Raw genomic sequence first — 21,322 nt, forward strand, 5'->3', positions numbered from 1 at the left:
CTTTCGTATTGTGAGGCAGACGCACTAACCCCTCTGCCACCGTGAAGCCCACGTGAACCCACACATTTAATTAAAACATCCACATTGAAACACAACAAAACAAATACCCAGAAACCCTTGCAGCACTAACCACTAACTCTTCCGGGACGCTACAATATACACTACCCGCCATTATCGGAGATCTCTATCTTTTTCCATTTCTAATCCTTTTTTAAAAATGCTCCTGGGAGCCACTAGGGCGGCGCTAAAGAGGACTTACCGATGGCGAAATTGAGCCGTTGGGTAGGTAGGCGTCGGGCAGCATCAGGAAGGGGTAACCGGGATAACCCGACGTCTTGTACACGGCGCCATCTTGCTGCTTTGATACTGTGGACCAACAGAAAACAACGCGAGTTAGCTTGAAACAACACATGCCACCAAATGGGAAGCCCCGCCCCTTTTCTTTGTGTATGTTTTTAAACCAATCTCGCTGCAGTTTGGCACACGTGATCGTGAGTATGGGTACCCTATTTCCCGATGATTTGGCTCAGCACCCTAATGTAACATTGGCTCTTTGGTACAGCTGTGTGAGAAATTACAAACCATTATGACTCATTGGGCTACACTTTTGTGTGTTTGTCACAAACATACTAGCACATGGCAACAAAATATGACACATTACCCCCGTTTTATGCACAGCTGTTCCCAGTTATTCGTTTTTCGCACGAGGGTACAAGTGCCCACCCAAAACATGAAGCGTAAAGAAACACTTTCGAGCCTTTATGCTTGAAATGACAGGTTCCATCTAATGACTACACTAGGGTCTTCAATTTGGCCCATAAGACATTGTGGGTTTAACAAGGAATTTCCGGACTTATTTCCAAATAGCTAACGATCGGATTGTGCCGCCATCTTGTGGACACCGTGAGTAAATACTACTACTACTCAGTGGCCTAGTGGTTAGAGTGTCCGCCCTTAAATCGGTAGGTTGTAAGTTCAAACCCCCAGCCGAGTCATACCAAAGACTATAAAAATGGGACCCATTACCTCCCTGAATGGCACTCAGCATCAAGGATTGGAATTGGGGGTTAAATCACCAAAAATTATACCCGGGCGTGGCCACCGCTGCTGCTCACTGCTCCCCTCACCTCCCAGGGGGTGATCAAGGGTGATGGCTGAAATGCAGGGAATAATTTCGCCACACCTACTGTGTGTGCCAATCATTTAACTCTAAATCAGCTCAATGAACATGAGTTGTGAGTCAAGTGAGCGCAGCACAGCATTTACTTATATGACCCAAATCCACACAACCTATCCCACTCATAGCACAAAAAAAAACGCAGACAACACAAAAGGTCAACACACACGGTCTTATATATCACAATCTGTTCAATAATTTAGATTTAGGCTTTGATTTACACTTCCTTTTTATCGTCATTCAAATTTGAACTTTACAGTACAGATAAGAACAACATTTTGTCGCATTAGCTCTTGGTAGTGCGGGATAAAAAATCAATAAGATGCAGATATAAATAAACAGATAAATATATTGCACTTTTGCATATGCATCCACGTTTATGGATGTATGTTATATTGTCTGCATTCTAGCGCGTTAATCTGTTTTGGGGGGAAATTGAGGGGATTATTGTTATGATGCGTTCAAGAGTCTTACGGCCCGAGGAAATAAGCTGTTACAGAACCTGGAGGTTCTGCTACGGAGACTGCAGAACCTCTTTCTAGAGTCCAGCAGGGAAAACAGTACTTGGTGGGGGTGGGAGGGAGTCTCTGCAGATTTTCTGAGCCCTGTTCAGGCAGCGGCTTTTTGCGATCTTTGTGGATATAATTTAAAAAAACGTCCATACACTATGAAAAATTCAAAATTACACCAATCCATTACAATGCATGATGGGAAAATGAAAAAGTCCCTCTTCACACTTAGCGCAGTTTAGCTACTTGATATTTATAATTGATTACAAAACTTTAGAGAGGTCATCACGGTTAGGAGTCAAACTTTCACATACTCTTAATATCCAATTATAATACCGTATTTTCCGGACTATTAGGTGCACTTAAACTCCTTTTTTTTCTTAAAACTCGACAGTAAGCCTTATGTACGGAATAAATCTGGTTTTGCTTACCGACCTCGAAGCAATTATATTTTGTGCATGGTGTAATGATGAGTGTGACCAGTAGATGGCAGTCAACACAAGAGATAGGTGTAGACTACAATATGATGACAATGTGACTCAAGTGAGCAACACCAACATTTCACATGTTCCATTGAAAATGTAGAACATTACACACGGCGCTCAAAAATCTATCAAAATGTTTTAGTACGACTTTGGTGAGCTATGAAGCCACACCGTTTGATGGATTGTACTGTGCTTCAACATACAAGTATTAATATGGTATGTGTATAAGGTAAAACATATTATCTGGCATTTTGTTTCGCAATATTATGCAAAAGCAACTTTTCTTACCTTCTGGTACCTGCTGATCTGTATTTGGTATCTGCATAAATCCTGAAAAATTGCGCGCTTCCGCCTTTGTAGTCCGTAGCGACACCATAGTCGATAAGCTTCTTTTTTTTCCTCTGTGAATTATATTTTGTGAATTATATTTATGTAGCGCTTTTCTCTAGTGACTCAAAGCGCTTTACATAGTGAAACCCAATATCTAAGTTACATTTAAAGCAGTGTGGGTGGCACTGGGAGCAGGTGGGTAAAGTGTCTTGCCCAAGGACACAACGGCAGTGACTAGGATGGCGGAAGTGGGAATCGAACCTGCAACCCCCAAGTTGCTGGCACGGCCACTCTACCAACTGAGCTATACCGCCCCTATCTTCTTGTTATGGGACATTCATCCTCCGCTGTTGCCATTTCTTATATAAACTAGTGCAAAGTTCTTACTTATATCTGTCAGTAAACTCGCCATTAAAGCACTAAAACACACCGGTGTAGTGAGTCTTCATTATACACCCAAGAAGCTTTAGTTATTAAAGAGTTCCGGTCCGACGGTTTTTCATGGGACACGATTCTCGTGTTGATGTTTCCGGATGAGGAGATGGTGCTCTGTTGTTGATTTAGTAAAGTCTGAATGTCATTAAAACAGTTAGCTCTATATTTTGACGCTTATTCCACTCCCGTCCTTGCGCGCTACACCAAAGATGACTGGGACAAGACGCTGCCGAAGGTGAGTCACGAAGATAAGACCGCCCACAAAACGGCGCGTCCTGAAGCGACCTTCAGAAAACGACTGGAAGAATGTCTGTAAAACATAATCTATGCAACATGTTCACCAAATAACCACCATTGCATTTTATGTAACCAGAAGGAAGTGTTTTAAAGTAAAAAAAAATATTATAATAATATGACTCCTGTAATGCACCTTATATATGAAAAAAAGATTGAAAATAGACCATACATCATCGACAGTGCGCCTTATAACCTGGTGTGCCCTATGGTCCGGAAAAAACGGTAATTATTAATTGTATATCCATAACATACAGTAAATATCATATGTACATGTGTATACAGTGTTTCCCACAGAAAATGTGTCAGTTAAGGTGGACGGGGAAGAGGCTGGGAGGGGTTTATGGAATTTGGACTGTCGTCACCCTCACGTCTCCATCTCATCGCTGCTTGGGGGAGCAATAGACTACAGACTGTGGCGAAGTAGGCCGGCTTAGTCGCGTGAAGAAGCCTACAATTTTTGGTTGTTTTTTTTGCTCTGTATGCTTAATGGCAATATATGATATATATCTCGATATTTTTTCCGTAAAGTAAAAACAAAACAAAAAACATTCCTAGTTATCTGAGATACTAAGTATGTCATTATTTTGACTTAGTAAATATTGACTTACTAAGACAAAATAATGACTAAGTCAAATTCTGAACAGCCGATATGGGCATCTACATCAACTATGATTTGCCTGAGAAGCTGGACATGACAAAAAAAATAATAAAATAATAAAATACTTTAATGTAGCTGGTGTAGCTGCAGGAAAACCTGGTGTATATATATATATGTATATATATATATATATATATATATATATATATATATATATATATATATATACATATATATATATATTTTGAATGCAGTAGGCTTTCGTCCCAAATATTTTAGCCCAATGCGGCCCCAAGTAAAAACGTTTGGACGTACCTGGACTACACACTGTTTTACCACGGGTAAAAGGAGAGGACTTAAAGGCCTACTGAAACCCACTACTACCCACCACGCAGTCTGATAGTTTATATATCAATGATGAAATATTAACATTGCAACACATGCCAATACGGGGGGCTTCACGGTGGCAGAGGGGTTAGTGCGTCTGCCTCACAATACGAAGTTCCTGCAGTCCTGGGTTCAAATCCAGGCTCGGGATCTTTCTGTGTGGAGTTTGCATGTTTTCCCCGTGAATGCGTGGGTTCCCTCCGGGTACTCCGGCTTCCTCCCACTTCCAAAGACATGCACCTGGGGATAGGTTGATTGGCAACACTAAAATTGGCCCTAGTGTGTGAATGTTGTCTGTCTATCTGTGTTGGCCCTGCGATGAGGTGGCGACTTGTCCAGGGTGTACCCCGCCTTCCGCCCGATTGTAGCTGAGATAGGCGCCAGCGCCCCCCGCGACCCCAAAAGGGAATAAGCGGTAGAAAATGGATGGATGGATGGATGCCAATACGGCCTTTTTAGTTTACTAAATTGCAATTTTAAATTTCCCGGGAGTTTCTTCTTGAAAATGTCGCGTAATGATGACGTGTACGCGTGACGTCAGGGACTGTTAGGAAATATGAGCGCTGCACACACACACAGCTAAAAGTCGTCTGCTTTAACCGCACAATTACACAGTATTTTGGAGATCTGTGTTGCTGAATCTTTTGCAATTTGTTCAATTAATATTGGAGAAGTCAAAGTAAAAAGATGGAGTTGGGAAACTTTAGCCTTTAGCCACACAAACACACAGTGATTCCTTGTTTAAAATTCCTGGAGGTGAAACTTTACTATGGATCACAGCGGTCAAGTGAACATGGATCCCGACCGAATGTCAACCAGCAGGTTTCGGTGAGAAAATTGGGGTAAAAAGTCGCTTCTTAACGGAGATCAGCTGAGCTTGCGCCGTCCATAAAGCTGCCGTCGACTTCCCTGAGACACTGGTGTCAAGACACCCGTGGACACACACCTCCGACTATCAGGTACTATTAAACTCACTAAAACACTAGCAACACAATAGAAAGATAAGGGATTTCCCAGAATTATCCTAGTAAATGTGTCTAAAAACATCTGAATCTGTCCCAATGCAATCGCGTATTTTTTCTTTCTAGTCCGTCACTATCAATATCATCATACACAAATCTTTCATCCTCGCTCAAATTAATGGGGAAATTGTCGTTTTCTCGGTCCGAATAGCTCTTTTTGTTGGAGGCTCCCATTAAAAACATTGTGAATATGTGAGGAGCCATCACACAGGTGACGTCATCGTCTGCGACTTCCGGTAAAGGCAAGGCTTTTCTGTTAGCGACCGAAAGTTGAGAAATTTATCGTGGATGTTCTCTACTAAATACTTTCAGAAAATTTAATAAAATAGTAAGAAATTTGATAAATGGTGGACAGTATATGACATACTAGTACTTTTTAAGGACTATAAAACATAAACAAATCCTTTAAATTGAATAAAATAGGAGGAACTTTAATAAATGATGTACAGTATGTGACATACTATCACTTTTTAAGGACAATAAAACATAAAAAAATCCTTGAATTGAATAAAATAGGAGGAAATTTGATAAATGATGGACAGTATATAACATACTAGTACTTTTTAAGGACAATAAAACAAACAAATCCTTAAATTGAATAAAATATGAGGAACTTCAATAAATGATGGACAGTATGTGACATACTTGTACTTTTTAAGGACAATAAAACATAAACAAATCCTTAGAGTGAATAAAAAACGAGGCACTTTAATAAATGATGGACAGCATGTAACATACTAACACTTTTTAAGGATCTAAAAGCATAAACAAATCCTTAAATTAAATAAAATAGGAGGAAATTAGATAAATGATGGACAGTATGTAACATACTAGTACTTTTTAGGAATAATAAAACATAAACAAATCCTTAAATTGAATAAAATAGGAGGAACTTGAATAAATGATGGACAGCATGTAACATACTAGCATTTTTTTAAGGACAATAAAACATAAACAAATTCTAAAATTGAATAAATTAGAAGGTACTTTAATAAATGATGGACATTATGTAACATACTAGAACATTTTAATGATATGAAAACATAAACAAATCCTTAAATTGAATAAAATAGGAGGAAATTTGATGAATGATGGGAAGTATGTAACATACTTCAATAAAACAAAAACAAATCCTTAAATTGAAAAAATAGGAGGAAATCTGATAAATGATGGACAGTATGTAACATACTAGTACTTTTTAAGGACATTAACACAAACAAATCCTTAAATAAAATAAAATAGGAGGAACTTTAATCAATGATGGACAGTATGTAACATACTAGTACTTTTTAAGTACAATAAAACATAAACAAATCCTTAAATTGAATAAAATAGGAGGAACTTTAATAAATGATGGACAGTATGTAACATACTAGCACTTTTTAAGTGTATAAAACATAAACAAATCCCTAAATTGAATAAAATAGGAGGACATTTGATAAATGATAGACAGTATGTAACATACCAGTACTTTTTAGGGACAATAAAACATAGACAAATCCTTAAATTAAATAAAATAGGAGGAAATTTGATAAATGATGGGAAGTACTGTATGTAACATACTTCAATAAAACATAAACAAATCCTTAAATTGAATAAAATAGGAGGAACTTGAATAAATGATGGACAGCATGTAACATACTAGCACTTTTTTAAGGACAATAAAACATAAACAAATTCTAAAATTGAATAAATTAGAAGGTACTTTAATAAATGATGGACATTATGTAACATACTAGAACATTTTAATGATATAAAAACATAAACAAATCCTTAAATTGAATAAAATAGGAGGAAATTTGATGAATGATGGGAAGTATGTAACATACTTCAATAAAACAAAAACAAATCCTTAAATTGAAAAAATAGGAGGAAATTTGATAAATGATGGACGGTATGTAACATACTAGTACTTTTTAAGGACAATAACACAAACAAATCCTTAAATAAAATAAAATAGGAGGAACTTTAATAAATGATGGACAGTATGTAACATACTAGTACTTTTTAAGTACAATAAAACATAAACAAATCCTTAAATTGAATAAAATAGGAGGAACTTTAATAAATGATGGACAGTATGTAACATACTAGCACTTTTTAAGTGTATAAAACATAAACAAATCCCTAAATTGAATAAAATAGGAGGACATTTGATAAATGATAGACAGTAGGTAACATACCAGTACTTTTTAAGGACAATAAAACATAAACAAATCCTTAAATTAAATAAAATAGGAGGAAATTTGATAAATGATGGGAAGTACTGTATGTAACATACTTCAATAAAACATAAACAAATCCTTAAATTGAATAAAATAGGAGGAAATTTGATAAATGATGGACAGTATGTAACATACCAGTACTTTTTAAATACAATAAAACATAAACAAATCCTTAAATTAAATAAAATAGGAGGAACTTTAATAAATGATGGACAGTATGTAACATACTAGCACTTTTTAAGTGTATAGAACATAAACAAATCCCTAAATTGAATAAAATAGGAGGACATTTGATAAATGATGGACAGTATGTAACATACCAATACTTTTTAAAGACAATAAAACATAAACAAATCCTTAAATTAAATAAAATAGGAGGAACTTTAATAAATGATGGACAGTATGTAACATACTAGCACTTTTTAAGTGTATAAAACATAAACAAATCCCTAAATTGAATAAAATAGGAGGACATTTGATAAATGATGGACAGTATGTAACATACCAGTACTTTTTAAGGACAATAAAACATGAACAAATCCTTAAATGAAATAAAATAGGAGGAACTTTAGTAAATGATGGACAGTATGTAACATACTAGCACTTTTTCAGTATATAAAACATAAACAAATCCTTAAATTGAATAAAATAGGAGGACATTTGATAAATGATGGACAGTATGTAACATACCAGTACTTTTTAAGGACAATAAAACATGAACAAATCCTTAAATGAAATAAAATAGGAGGAACTTTAGTAAATGATGGACAGTATGTAACATACTAGCACTTTTTCAGTATATAAAACATAAACAAATCCTTAAATTGAATAAAATAGGAGGACATTTGATAAATGATGGACAGTATGTAACATACCAGTACTTTTTAAGGACAATAAAACATGAACAAATCCTTAAATGAAATAAAATAGGAGGAACTTTAGTAAATGATGGACAGTATGTAACATACTAGCACTTTTTCAGTATATAAAACATAAACAAATCCTTAAATTGAATAAAATAGGAGGACATTTGATCAATGATGGACAGTATGTAACATACTAGTACTTTTTAAGGACAATAAAACATAAACAAATCCTTAAATTGAATAAAATATGAGGAACTTGAATAAACGATGGACAGTATGTAACATACTAGCACTTTTTTAAGGACAATAAAACAAACAAATCCCTAAATTGAGTTTAAAAAGTAGATTTATACAAACTAGAGAAGATTAAGCTGACATTGAAGGGCTGTTCTGTGAAGTTTCAGGAAGTATGGGGTGGTTTCCTAAAGTATGTAATTGAGGCTGATCTCAAACTTAACCCCGATTGAAAAGTAATAATAAGGTAGATAATTGATGAGCCTTCTGTCTGCTTTTGTGTATTTCTGCGTTGGGGACTCTCAGGAGTGCAGTAGTCTGTCAATATTGACCTGTACTTTTTTTTTTTAATTCTACATGTGATTTTTTTTTTTTTGTGGGTTACAAAAAGAACATTCGGCATGGGTTTAATTCTATTTCTGGACTGTATGTGTCAGAAATAAATAAAGCAAGCGTAAGAAAAAAACAACCGTGGCCCGTCATGCAAACAATTTGAAATGCCGTTCTTTCCAATATGTTTTATCAACAGGAAATATTTATCATAATCAATAAACTGCAGGCAAAATGACACAATAGATATACTATATAAGCAAATTTGTCATGGATTAAATCACAACTTTTTCTTGTCTTTGATTATTTTTTCTTAAATCTGTTGACACGCAGTAAGATTTTATGATGTTGATAATAACATAAATGTATATTAATTACACTTTTGTATGATGTCATTAGCAATATAAATGTTAAGTTAGCACATCTAATAAATATGTGATAGTTTTTATGATGTTAATAGTAACACAAATGTAAATGTAGTACACCTAATACATATTTGATGGTTTTTTATGATGTTAATAGTAACATAAATGTTAATTTAGTACACTTTTGTATGATGTCATTAGTAATATAAATGTTAATTTAGTACACCTGATAAATATTTGATAGTTTGTATGGTGTTAATAGTAACATAAATGTAAATTTAGTACACCCAATAGATATTTGACAGTTTGTATGATGTTAATTGTAACATTAATGTTAATTTAGTACACTTTTGTACGATGTCATTAGTAACAGAAATGTTAATTTAGTAAACCTAATAAATATATAAAAGTTTGTAGGATGTTAATATTACATAAATGTTAATTTACTACACGTAATAAATATTTAAAAGTTTGTATGATGTTGACAGTGACAAAGTGTGTTTTGATGTAATTAAAAACATATTTTATGATGTTGATAAAAACTTAAATGTGTATTTATTACACTTTTTTATGATGTCATTAGTAACATAAATGTAGTAGATATTTGATAGTTTGTAGGATGTTAATAGTAACATAACTGTTAATTCAGTACACCTAATACATATTTGATAGTTTGAATGATGTTAAAAGTAATATAAATGTTAATTTTGTACACCTAATAAATATTTGATTGTTTTTTTTATGTTAATAGTAACATATTTGTTATTTAGTACACTTTTGTATGATGTCATTTGTAATGTAACTGTTGATTTAGTATGTTCTTACCGTGGTCGAGATGTTTGTTGGGGAAGTTTCTGTGCTCAGCTTGTTGTCTTTGCCGTACAGCCTGGAGAAAGAGAGAACATTTTCAAAGGTAAATACATTAATTTGAAATATTTCACTTGAAGAAAAACAGGATGTTTGTAAAGGTAAATACACATATTTAACAGCAAACTTTAAATAGTGTACTAGAAGAAAGACCAAATGTTTTTAAAGTTAAACACAATTATAATACATTATTTTTTAAATATATTACATTATTTTTTAAATGTTTCACTCGAAGAAAAAGAAAATGTTTTTCAAGGTAAATAAAATAATTTTACATTAAACTTTAAATGTTTTTTTCACTTTAAGAAAAACAAAATGTTTTTAAAAGTAAATACACATATTTAATATATCAAACTTTAAAAAGTTTACTAGAAAGTAAATACAATAATATTACATTATTTTTTAAATATTTCACTTGAAGAAAAACAGAATGTTGTTTGGAAGGTAAATACATATATTTCACATTATTTTTTAAATATTTCACTTGAAAAAAAATACATTTTTTTAAAGGTGGATACAATTATATTACTTCAATCTTTAAATATTAAAGTAGAAGAAAAACAGAATGTTTTTAAAAGTAAATATAAAATTATTTTACATTCATTTTTTTAAATGTTGCACTGGAAGAAAGACAAAATGGTTTTAAAGGTAAACACAATTATATTACATTATGTTTTAAATGTTTCACTGGAAGAAAAACAATGTTTTTAAAGGTAAATACATTTATTTTATATAATTTTTTAAATATTTCACTTGAAGACATTTTTTTTTAAAGGTAAATACAATTATATTACGTTATTTTTTTAATGTTTCACTAGAAGAAAAACATAATGTTTTTAAAGGTAAATATATAATTATATTACAATTTTTGGGGGGGGATTTCACATTTACATTAAACTTTAAATGGTGTACTAGAAGAAAGACACAATGTTTAAAAGGTAAATACAATTATATTATTTTTTTTTTCATGTTTCACTAGAAGAAAAACAAAATGTTTTTATAAGGTAAATACAAATATTTTACTTTTTTTTTTTTAAATTTTCACTTGAAGAAAAATATATATTTTTTAAAGGTAAAGACAATTGTATTACATTGATTTTTAAATGTTTCACTAGAAGAAAAACTGAATATTTTAAAAGTAAATATACAATTACATTACATTATTTTTTTTTATATTTCACTTTTACATCAAACTTTAAAAAGTGTATTAGAAGAAAGACACAATGTTTTTAAAGGTAAATACAATTATATTACATTTATTTTTAAATGTTTCACTAGAAGAAAAACTGAATGTTTTTAAAGATAAATACATTTATTTTATATTATATTTTAAATATTTCACTTTTACATCAAACTTTAAAAAGCGTACTAAAAGAGGGACAAAATGTTTTTAAAGGTAAACACAATTATATTATATTAATTTTTAAATGTTTCACTAGAAGAAAAACAGAATGTTTTTAAAAGGTAAATACATATATTTTACATTATTGTTTAAATTTTTCACTTGAAGAAAAATATATATTTTTAAAGGTAAATACAATTTTCCATCCATCCATTTTTCTACCGCTTATTCCCTTTGGGGTCGCGGGGGGCGCTGGTGCCTATCTAAGCTACAATCGGGCGGAAGGCGGAGTACACCCTGGACAAGTCGCCACCTCATCGCAGGGCCAACACAGATAGACAATATTACATTAATTTTTAAATGTTTCACTAGAAGAAAAACTGAATGTTTTTTAAAGGTAAATATACAATAATATCACATTATTTTTTTTAAATTTGACTTTTGCATCAAACTTTAAATGGAATACTAGAAGAAAGACACAATGTTTTTAAAGGTAAATACAATAATATTACATTATTTTTTTAAATGTTTCACTAGAAGAAAAACAGAATGTTTTTACAAGGTAAATACATATATTTTACATTATTTAAAAAAAAATGTCACTTGAAGAAAAATATATATTTTTAATGGTAAATACAGTTATATTACATTATTTTTTAAATGTTTCACTAGAAGAAAAACAGAATGTTTTTAAAGGAAATATACAATTATATCACAATTTTTTGCAAATATTTCACTTTTACATCAAACTTTAAATAGTGTACTAAAAGAAAGACACAAAGTTTTTAAAGGTAAATACATTTATTTTATTTTATATAATATTTTAAACATTTCACTTGTAGAAAAATAGATTTTTTTCAAAGGTAAATACAATTATATTGCATTAATTTGTAATTTTTTTCACTAGAAGAAAAACAATGTTTTTTAAAGGTAAATATACAATTATAATACATTATTTTTTTAACATTTCACTTTTACATCAAACTTTAAATGGTTTACTAGAAGAAAGACACAAGTTTTTTAAAGGTAAATACAATAATATTACATTAATTTTTAAATGTCTCACTAGAAGAAAAACAGAATATTTTTTTTAAGATTAATACATTTATTTTATATAATATTGTAAATATTTCACTTGTAGAAACATTGATTTTTTTTCAAAGGTAAATAAAATTATATTACATCAATTTTTAAATGTTTCACTAGAAGAAAAACAGAATGTTTTTAAAGGAAATATACAATTATATTACATTATTTTTTTAATATTTCACTTTTGCATCAAACTTTAAATGGTGTACTAGAAGAAAGACACAATGTTTTTAAAGGTAAATACAATAATATTACATTATTTTTTAAATGTTTCACTAGAAGAAAGAGAGAATATACAATTATATTACTTTATTTTTTCAATATTTTACTTTTGCATCAAACTTGAAATGGTGTACTAGAAGAAAGACAAAATGTTTTTAACCGTAAATGTAATAATATTAAATTATTTTTTAAATGTTTCACTAGAAGAAAGAGAGAATATACAATTATATTACTTTATTTTTTCAATATTTTACTTTTGCATCAAACTTGAAATGGTGTACTAGAAGAAAGACAAAATGTTTTTAACCGTAAATGTAATAATATTAAATTATTTTTTAAATGTTTCACTAGAAGAAAGAGAGAATATACAATTATATTACTTTATTTTTTCAATATTTTACTTTTGCATCAAACTTGAAATGGTGTACTAGAAGAAAGACAAAATGTTTTTAACCGTAAATGTAATAATATTAAATTATTTTTTAAATGTTTCACTAGAAGAAAGAGAGAATATACAATTATATTACTTTATTTTTTCAATATTTCACTTTTGCATCAAACTTGAAATGGTGTACTAGAAGAAAGACAAAATGTTTTTAACCGTAAATGTAATAATATTAAATTATTTTTTAAATGTTTCACTAGAAGAAAGAGAGAATATACAATTATATTACTTTATTTTTTTAATATTTTACTTTTGCATCAAACTTGAAATGGTGTACTAGAAGAAAGACAAAATGTTTTTAAAGGTAATAATTATATTACATTAATTTTTAAATGTTTCACTAGAAGAAAAACAATGTTTTTAAAGATAAATGCAGTTATTTTATATAATATTTTAAATATTTCACGTGTAGAAACATTGATTTTTTTCAAAGGTAAACACAACTATATTGCATCAATTTTTAAATGTTTCACTAGAAGAAAAACTGAATGTTTTTTAAAAGTAAATATACAATTATATTACATTATTTTCCTAATATTTCACTTTTACATCCAACTTTAAATAGTGTACTAGAAGAAAGACACCATTATCTAAAGGTAAATACGATTATACTACATTCGACTTTAAATGTTTTAATCTCCCTAAAAAGAAAGTTTGTTTTGGAAAGGTAAACACAATTATTTTACACAAAACTTTAAAAAAGAGAGAAGAAAAACGATTATTTTTCAAGCTAACTATTAGACCAGGGGTCACCAACGTGGTGCCCGTAAGGACCAGATGAATTGCCTGCTGGCCTGTTCTAAAAATAGCTCAGATAGCAGCACTTACCAGTGAGCTGCCTCTAATTTTTAAATTTTATTTATTTACTAGCAAGCTGGTCTCGCTTTGCTTGACATTTTTAATTCTAAGAGAGACAAAACTCAAATAGAATATTTTAAAGACTTGGTCTTCACTTGTTTAAATAAATTCATTCATTTTTTTCCTTTGCTTCTTATAACTTTCAGGAAGACAATTTTAGAGAAAAAACCTTAAAAATTATTTTAGGATTTTAAAACGCATATACCTTTTTACCTTTTAAATTCCTTCCTCTTCATTCCTGACAATTTAAATCAATGCTCAAGTAAATGTATTTTTTTATTGTAAAGAATAGTAAATACATTTTAATTTAATTCTTCATTTTTGCTGCTGTTTTTTCTACGAAGAATATTTGTGAATTATTTCTTCAAACTTATGATTAAAATTCCCCAAAAATTATTCTGGCAAATCTAGAAAATTTTAATTTAAATCTTATTTCAAAGGCTTTTGAATTTCTTTTAACATTTTTGATCTCGAAAATCTAGAGGAAATAATGATTTGTCTTTGTTAGAAATATACCTTGGTCCAATTTGTTATATATTCTAACAAAGTGCAGATTGGATTCTAACCTATTTAAAACAAGTCATCAAAAATATATATTTATTGTGAGAAATCATTTAGATGATCAGTGTTTCCACAAATATACCGTATTTCCTTGAATTGCCGTAGGGCATATAGTATGTGCCTGCCTTGACTCAAACTCGCTTCGCAAAATAATTAGCGCATGCTAAGTATTACCGCCTGGTCAAACTCGTGACGTCACGGGTGACACTTCCCCTGTCATCATTTTCAAAATGGAGGAGGCTGATTTCAATACCGGTAATTTGAAATCGCATAAAGGAAGGAAGTTTAAGAGCTATTCAGTAGAATTTAAGGTCCAAGCTTACATCACACTCACATTTTTACTGCATGCCTTTGGTAAGTGCCGGAGTGAGAAGAAGTTTTCAAAAATAATTAGCGCATGCTTACTTTTACCGCATGCCTTTGGTAAGCGCAGGAGTGAGAAGAGGTTTTAAGTTAATTAGCGATTCAAGGAAATAAGGTAAATATCATTAATTATTAATAATAACATAGAGTTAAATTGGCTATTTCTGGCAATTTATTTAAGTGTGTATGAAACAGGTAATCAGTACCCAAGAAGTAGCTCTTGGTTTCAAAAAGGTTGGTGACCACCAATCTTTAAATGTGTTATGCTCACTAAAAGACGAAAGAGTTTTGGCCAATAATTAAAAAAAAAAAAAAAAACGTACCGAGGAGCTAGCAGCAGCGCCACCACGGTTCTGGTTCTGGTGAGTTTCCGACTCGTTGACCAGAGAAGACTTGAGGTCGGCCAAGTCTCTTTCGGTGAAGGAACTTTGCTGGATCTTCTCCTCCTGGTCACCTTCGTCTTTAAAGGCTATCATCTCGTCCGTGGCGCCCAGGTCGTCTCCTCCATGTTGCGGCATGGCCACTCACTCGCTCACTCACTCACTCACTCACTCACTCGCTCGCAAACTTTTTACCTTCAACTTTCCGCCGACACAAAGCAGAGCATCGAAACTGAAGAAAGTACGCGGCAACAAATGATGTCCGCTAATGTCCGCTCTCGTCCCGGAAGACGACAAAAGTGGATGAAGATGGTGAAGATGAAGATGAAGATGACGTCTTCAGAAAGGCGCAACACACAACAACGCCGCCAGCCCCGACATCAAAGGGCGCCGCCGCTGTGATTGACAGGTCCGATGACTGGTGTGTGTGTGTGTGTGTGTGTGCGCGCGCACGTGTGTAGAGGGGAGGGGTTTAAGGGGGTGTCATTGTTTGGGAACTTCTTAAAGAAACATCACCACTATTTTAATTATTAACATGATTTATGAATCGCGGCAATATCACCCCCACTATTTGTTCTCAACACTATTATCTATCAACCTCGTCAATATTAACATTTTTTTAACATCACCACTATTATTATTGTTATTACCATGATTTATGAATCCCACCGATATCATCACCACTATTGTTATTATTAACATGATTTATGAATCACAACAATCTCATCAACATTATTTGTTCTCAGCACTATTGATTTTTTATATGATTTATCAAGCTCATCAATGTTAACATTATTTATCATCACCACTATTGTTATTAATATTAACATGATTTATGAATCCCACCAATATCATCAATATTATTTGATCTCAACACTATTATTACCAACATGATTTATCAATCTCATCAATATTAACATTATTTATCATCACCACTATTATTGATATCAACAAGATGTATGAATCCCATCAATATCAATGTTATTTGTTCTCAACCCTATTATTATAAACATGATTTATCAATCTCATCAATATTAACATTATTTATCATCACCACTATTATTTTCAATATTAATATGATTTATGAATCCCACCAATATCAACATTATCATCGCCACTATTGATGTTATTAACATAATTTATGAATTGCACAAATATCAACATTATTTGTTCTCAACACTACTGATTTTTTATATGATTTATCAATCTCGTCAATATTAAAACTATTTATCATCACAACTATTATTATCATTATTATTACCATGATTTATAAATCTCATCAATATTAACATTATTTATCATCACCACTATTATTATTAATATTAATATGATTGATGAATCCCACCAATATCAACATTATTTATCATCGCCACTATTAGTGAATTGTGAATTATATTTATATAGCGCTTTTCTCTAGTGACTCAAAGCGCTTTACATAGTGAAACCCAATATCTAAGTTACATTTAAACCAGTGTGGGTGGCACTGGGAGCAGGTGGGTAAAGTGTCTTGCCCAAGGACACAACGGCAGTGACTAGGATGGTGGAAGCGGGAATCGAACCTGCAACCCTCAAGTTGCTGGCACGGCCACTCTACCAACTGAGCTATGCCGCCCTATTGATGTTATTAACATCATTTATGAATCCCACCAATATCATCAACATTCGTTTTCATCACCACTATTGATGTGATTAACATGATTTATGAATCACACCAATCTCATCAACATTATTTGTTCTCAATACTATTGATTTTATATGATTTATCAATCTCATCAATGTTAACCTTATTTATCATCACCACTATTGTTATAAATATCAACATGATTTATGAATCCCACCAATATCATCAATGTTATTTGATCCAAACACTATCTTTACCAACATGATTTATCAATCTCTTCAATATTAACATTATTTATCATCACCACTATTATTGTTAATATGATTTATGAATCCCACCAATATCAACATTATTTATCATCGCCACTATTGATGTGATTAACATGATTTATGAATCACACCAATCTCATCAACATTATTTGTTCTCACCACTATTGATTTTTTATATGATTTATCAGTCTCATCAATATTTTCATTTTTATCATTGCCACTATTATTATCAATATTAAAAATGATTTATTAATCGCACCACTATCAGCCACACTATTTGTTCTCAACACTATTATTACTAACATGATTTAGCAATCTTGTCAATATTAACATTTTTACATGCAGCTGAGATAGGCTTCAGCGACCCCCCGCATCCCAAAAAAGAAAAAGGGGTAGAAATGGATGGATGGATGGATGGATGGATCATCACCAGTATTATTAGTAATATTAACATGATTTCTGAATCCCACCAATATCATCAATGTTATTTGTTTACAACTCTATTATTACCAAAATTATTTGTCCATCTCATATTAATCAATCAATCAATCAATATTAACATTATTTATTATGAACATTATTATTATTTAGATCATTTATGAATTCTACAAATATCATCAATATTATTTGTTCTCAACACTATTAATTTTAACATGTTTTATCAATCTCATCAATAGTAACATTATTTATCATCACCACTATTATTATCATTATTGCTAACATGATTTACCAATCTTGTCAATATTAATATTATTTATCATCACCAATATCATTATTAGTATTAACATGATTTATTAATCCCACCATATCATCAACGTGATTTGTTGACAAAACTATTACTATTAACATGATTTATCAATCTCATCAATATTAACATTTTTCATCATCACCACTACTATTATTATTATTATTAACATAATTTATGAATACCACCAATATCATTGACATTATTTATCATCACCCCTATTCTTATTGTTATTAACATGATTTATGAATCCCATTAAGATCCTTAACACTATTTGTTCTTAACACTTTAATTACTTAAATTATTTAACAATCTCGTCAATATTTACATTATTCATCATCACCACTATTATCATTAGTAACATCATTCATAAAGCCTATCAATATTATCAACACTATTTGTCCTCAGTACTGTTTTTTACTAACATGATTTATCAATCTCATCAATATTATTTGTCATCACCACTATTACTATTATTATTATTAACATGATTTACCAATCTCGTCAATATTAACACTATTTTTTTTTTTTTTTTTTTGCAAATCATCATTAACTTAGAATTTAATGGCAGCAACACTTTGCAAAAAAGTTGACACAGGAGCATTTTTACCACTGTGTTACATGGCCTTTCCTTTTAACAACACTCAGTAAACGTTTGGGAACTGAAGAGACACATTTTTAAGCTTTTCAGGTGGAATTCTTTCCCATTCTTGCTTGATATACAGCTTAAGTTGTTCAACAGTCCGGGGTATCCGTTGTTATTTTACGACAATGTAAATGTGCCACACATTTTCAATGGGAGACATGTCTGGACTACAGTCTAGTTCCTCACTCTTTTACTATGAAGTAACGTTGTTGTAACACGTGTCTTGCTGAAATAAGCAGGGGCGTCCATGATAACGTTGCTTGGATGGAAACATATGTTGTATGTACCTTTCAGCATTAATGGTGCCTTCACAGATGTGTAAGTTACCCATGCCTTGGGCACTAATACACCCCCATACCATCACAGATGCTGGCTTTTCAACTTTGCGCCTATAACAATCCGGATGGTTCTTTTTCCTCTTTGTTCCGGAGGACACATCATCCTCAGTTTCCGAAAACAATTTGAAATTTGGACTCGTCAGTCCACAGAACACTTTTCCACTTTTCATCAGTCCGTCTTAGATGAGATCGAGCCCAGCGAGTTTCCGGGTGTTGTTGATAAATGGCTTTCGCTTTGCATACTAGAGTTTTAACTTGCACTTACAGATAGGGACGGCGTGGCGCAGTGGGAGAGTGGCCGTGCGCAACCCGAGGGTCACTGGTTCAAATCCCACCTAGAACCAACCTCGTCACGTCCGTTGTGTCCTGAGCAAGACACTTCATCCTTGCTCCTGATGGTTGCTGGTTGGCGCCTTGCATGGCAGCTCCCTCCATCAGTGTGTGAATGTGTGTGTGAATGGGTAAATGTGGAAGTAGTGTCAAAGCGCTTTGAGTACCTTGAAGGTAGAAAAGCGCTATACAAGTACAACCCATTTATCATTTATTTATGTAGCGATGGACTGTAGTTACTGACAGTGGTTTTTCTGATGGGTTCCTGAGCCCATGTGGTGATATCCTTTACACACTGATGTCAGTTTTTCATGCAGTGAGGGGATCGAATGTCACGGGCATTCAATGTTCGTTTTCTCTAGATTCTCTGAACCTTTTGATAATAATACGGACCATAGATGGTGAAATCCCTAAATTCCTTGCAATAGCTGGTTGAGAATGTTGTTTCTTAAACAAATTGCTCACGCCTTTGTTCACAAAGCCGTGACCCTCACCCCGTCATTGTTTGTGAATGACTAAGCATTTCATGCAAGCTGCTTTTTATACCCAATCATGGCACCCACCTGTTCCCAAATAGCCAAATAAGTGTTTGATGAGCATTCCTCAACTTTCTCAGTCCTTTTTGCCACTTGTGCCAGCTTTTTTGAAACGTGTCACAGGCATCAAATTCCAATAAAGCTAATATTTGTAAAAAAAACAAAGTTTACCATACCATCACAGATGCTGGCTTTTCAACTTTGCGCCTATAACAATCCGGATGGTTCTTTTCCTCTTTCTTCCGGAGGAAACGACATCCACAGTTTCCAAAAACTATTTGAAATGTGGACTCGTCAGACCACAGAACACTTTTCCACTTTGCATCAGTCCATCCTAGATAAGCTCGGGCCCAGCAAAGCCGGCAGCATTTCTGGGTGTTGTTGATAAATGGCTTTCGCTTTTTGCATGGTAGAGTTTTAACTTGCACTTACAGATGTAGCGACGAACTGTAGTTACTGACAATGGTTTTCTGAAGTGTTCCTGAGCCCATGTGGTGATATCCTTTACACACCGATGTCGGTTTTTGACGCAGTACCGCCTGAGGGATCGAAGGTTACGGGCATTCAATGTTGGTTTTCAACCTTGCTGCTTACGCACAGTGATTTCTACAGATACTTTTGATGATATTACGGATCGTAGATGGTGAAATCCCTAAATTCCTTTCAATAGCTGGTTGAGAAATCTTGTTCTTAAACGGTTGGACACTTTCCTCACGCATTTGATCACAAACCGCTGACCATTGCCCCGTCCTTGTTTGTGAAGCTGCTTTTACACCCAATATTGGCTACCCACCTGCTCCCAATTAGCCTGTTCACCTGTGGGATGTTCCAAATAAGTGTTTTGACGAGCATTCCTCAACTTTCTCGGTCTTTTTTGCCACTCGTGCCAGCTTTTTTTGATACACGTTGCAGGCATCCAATTCCAAATGAGCTAATATTTGCCCAAAATAACAACGTTTGGCAGTTCAAACGTTAAATATCTTGTCTTTGCAGTCTATTCAACTGAATATAAGTTGAAAAGGATTTGCAAATCATTGTATTCTGGTTTTATTTACCATTTACACAAGGTGCCAACTTTACTGATTTTGGTATATATATATATATATATATATCAATCAATCAATCAATGTTTACTTATATAGCCCTAAATCACTAGTGTCTCAAAGGGCTGCACAAACCACCACGACATCCTCGGTAGGCCCACATAAGGGCAAGGAAAACTCACACCCAGTGGGACATTGGTGACAATAATGACTATGAGAACCTTAGAGAGGAGGAAAGCAATGGATGTCGAGCAGGTCTAACATGATACTGTGAAAGTTCAATCCACAATGGATACAACACAGTCACGAGAGTCCAGTCCAAAGAGGATCCAGGACACAGCAGCGAGAGTCCCGTTCACAGCGGAGCCAGCAGGAAACCATCCCAAGCGTAGGCGGACCAGCAGCGC

The 21,322-nt window shown here is 32.7% G+C and overlaps 1 protein-coding gene across 1 annotated transcript; it reads right to left on the bottom strand.

Annotated features, from left to right (window-relative positions):
- Positions 1–219: 219 nt before the first annotated feature.
- LOC133544946 (transcription factor 7-like 2) lies at positions 220–15,815 on the bottom strand. The gene is made up of 3 exons (XM_061890194.1): positions 15,331–15,815; positions 10,086–10,146; positions 220–366 (listed from the first exon to the last, which is right to left on the bottom strand). The coding sequence occupies exons 1-3, from the start codon at positions 15,523–15,525 to the stop codon at positions 245–247; spliced, it is 378 nt and encodes a 125-aa protein (XP_061746178.1). The 5' UTR covers positions 15,526–15,815; the 3' UTR covers positions 220–244.
- Positions 15,816–21,322: the final 5,507 nt, after the last annotated feature.

The sequence above is a fragment of the Nerophis ophidion genome, linkage group LG28 (genome assembly GCF_033978795.1).
Source record: "Nerophis ophidion isolate RoL-2023_Sa linkage group LG28, RoL_Noph_v1.0, whole genome shotgun sequence".
Classification (NCBI taxonomy): domain Eukaryota; kingdom Metazoa; phylum Chordata; class Actinopteri; order Syngnathiformes; family Syngnathidae; genus Nerophis; species Nerophis ophidion.

What these genes read in the sequence shown, in the direction of transcription:
- LOC133544946 (XM_061890194.1), bottom strand. Translation starts at nt 15,525, where the DNA reads ATGCCGCAACATGGAGGAGACGACCTGGGCGCCACGGACGAGATGATA. An exon ending in GCGCTGCTGCTAGCTCCTCG is followed by an intron (nt 10,147 to 15,330) that starts GTACGTTTTTTT and finishes CTCTTTCTCCAG; the next exon opens with GCTGTACGGCAAAGACAACA. An exon ending in CAACAAACATCTCGACCACG is followed by an intron (nt 367 to 10,085) that starts GTAAGAACATAC and finishes GTTGGTCCACAG; the next exon opens with TATCAAAGCAGCAAGATGGC.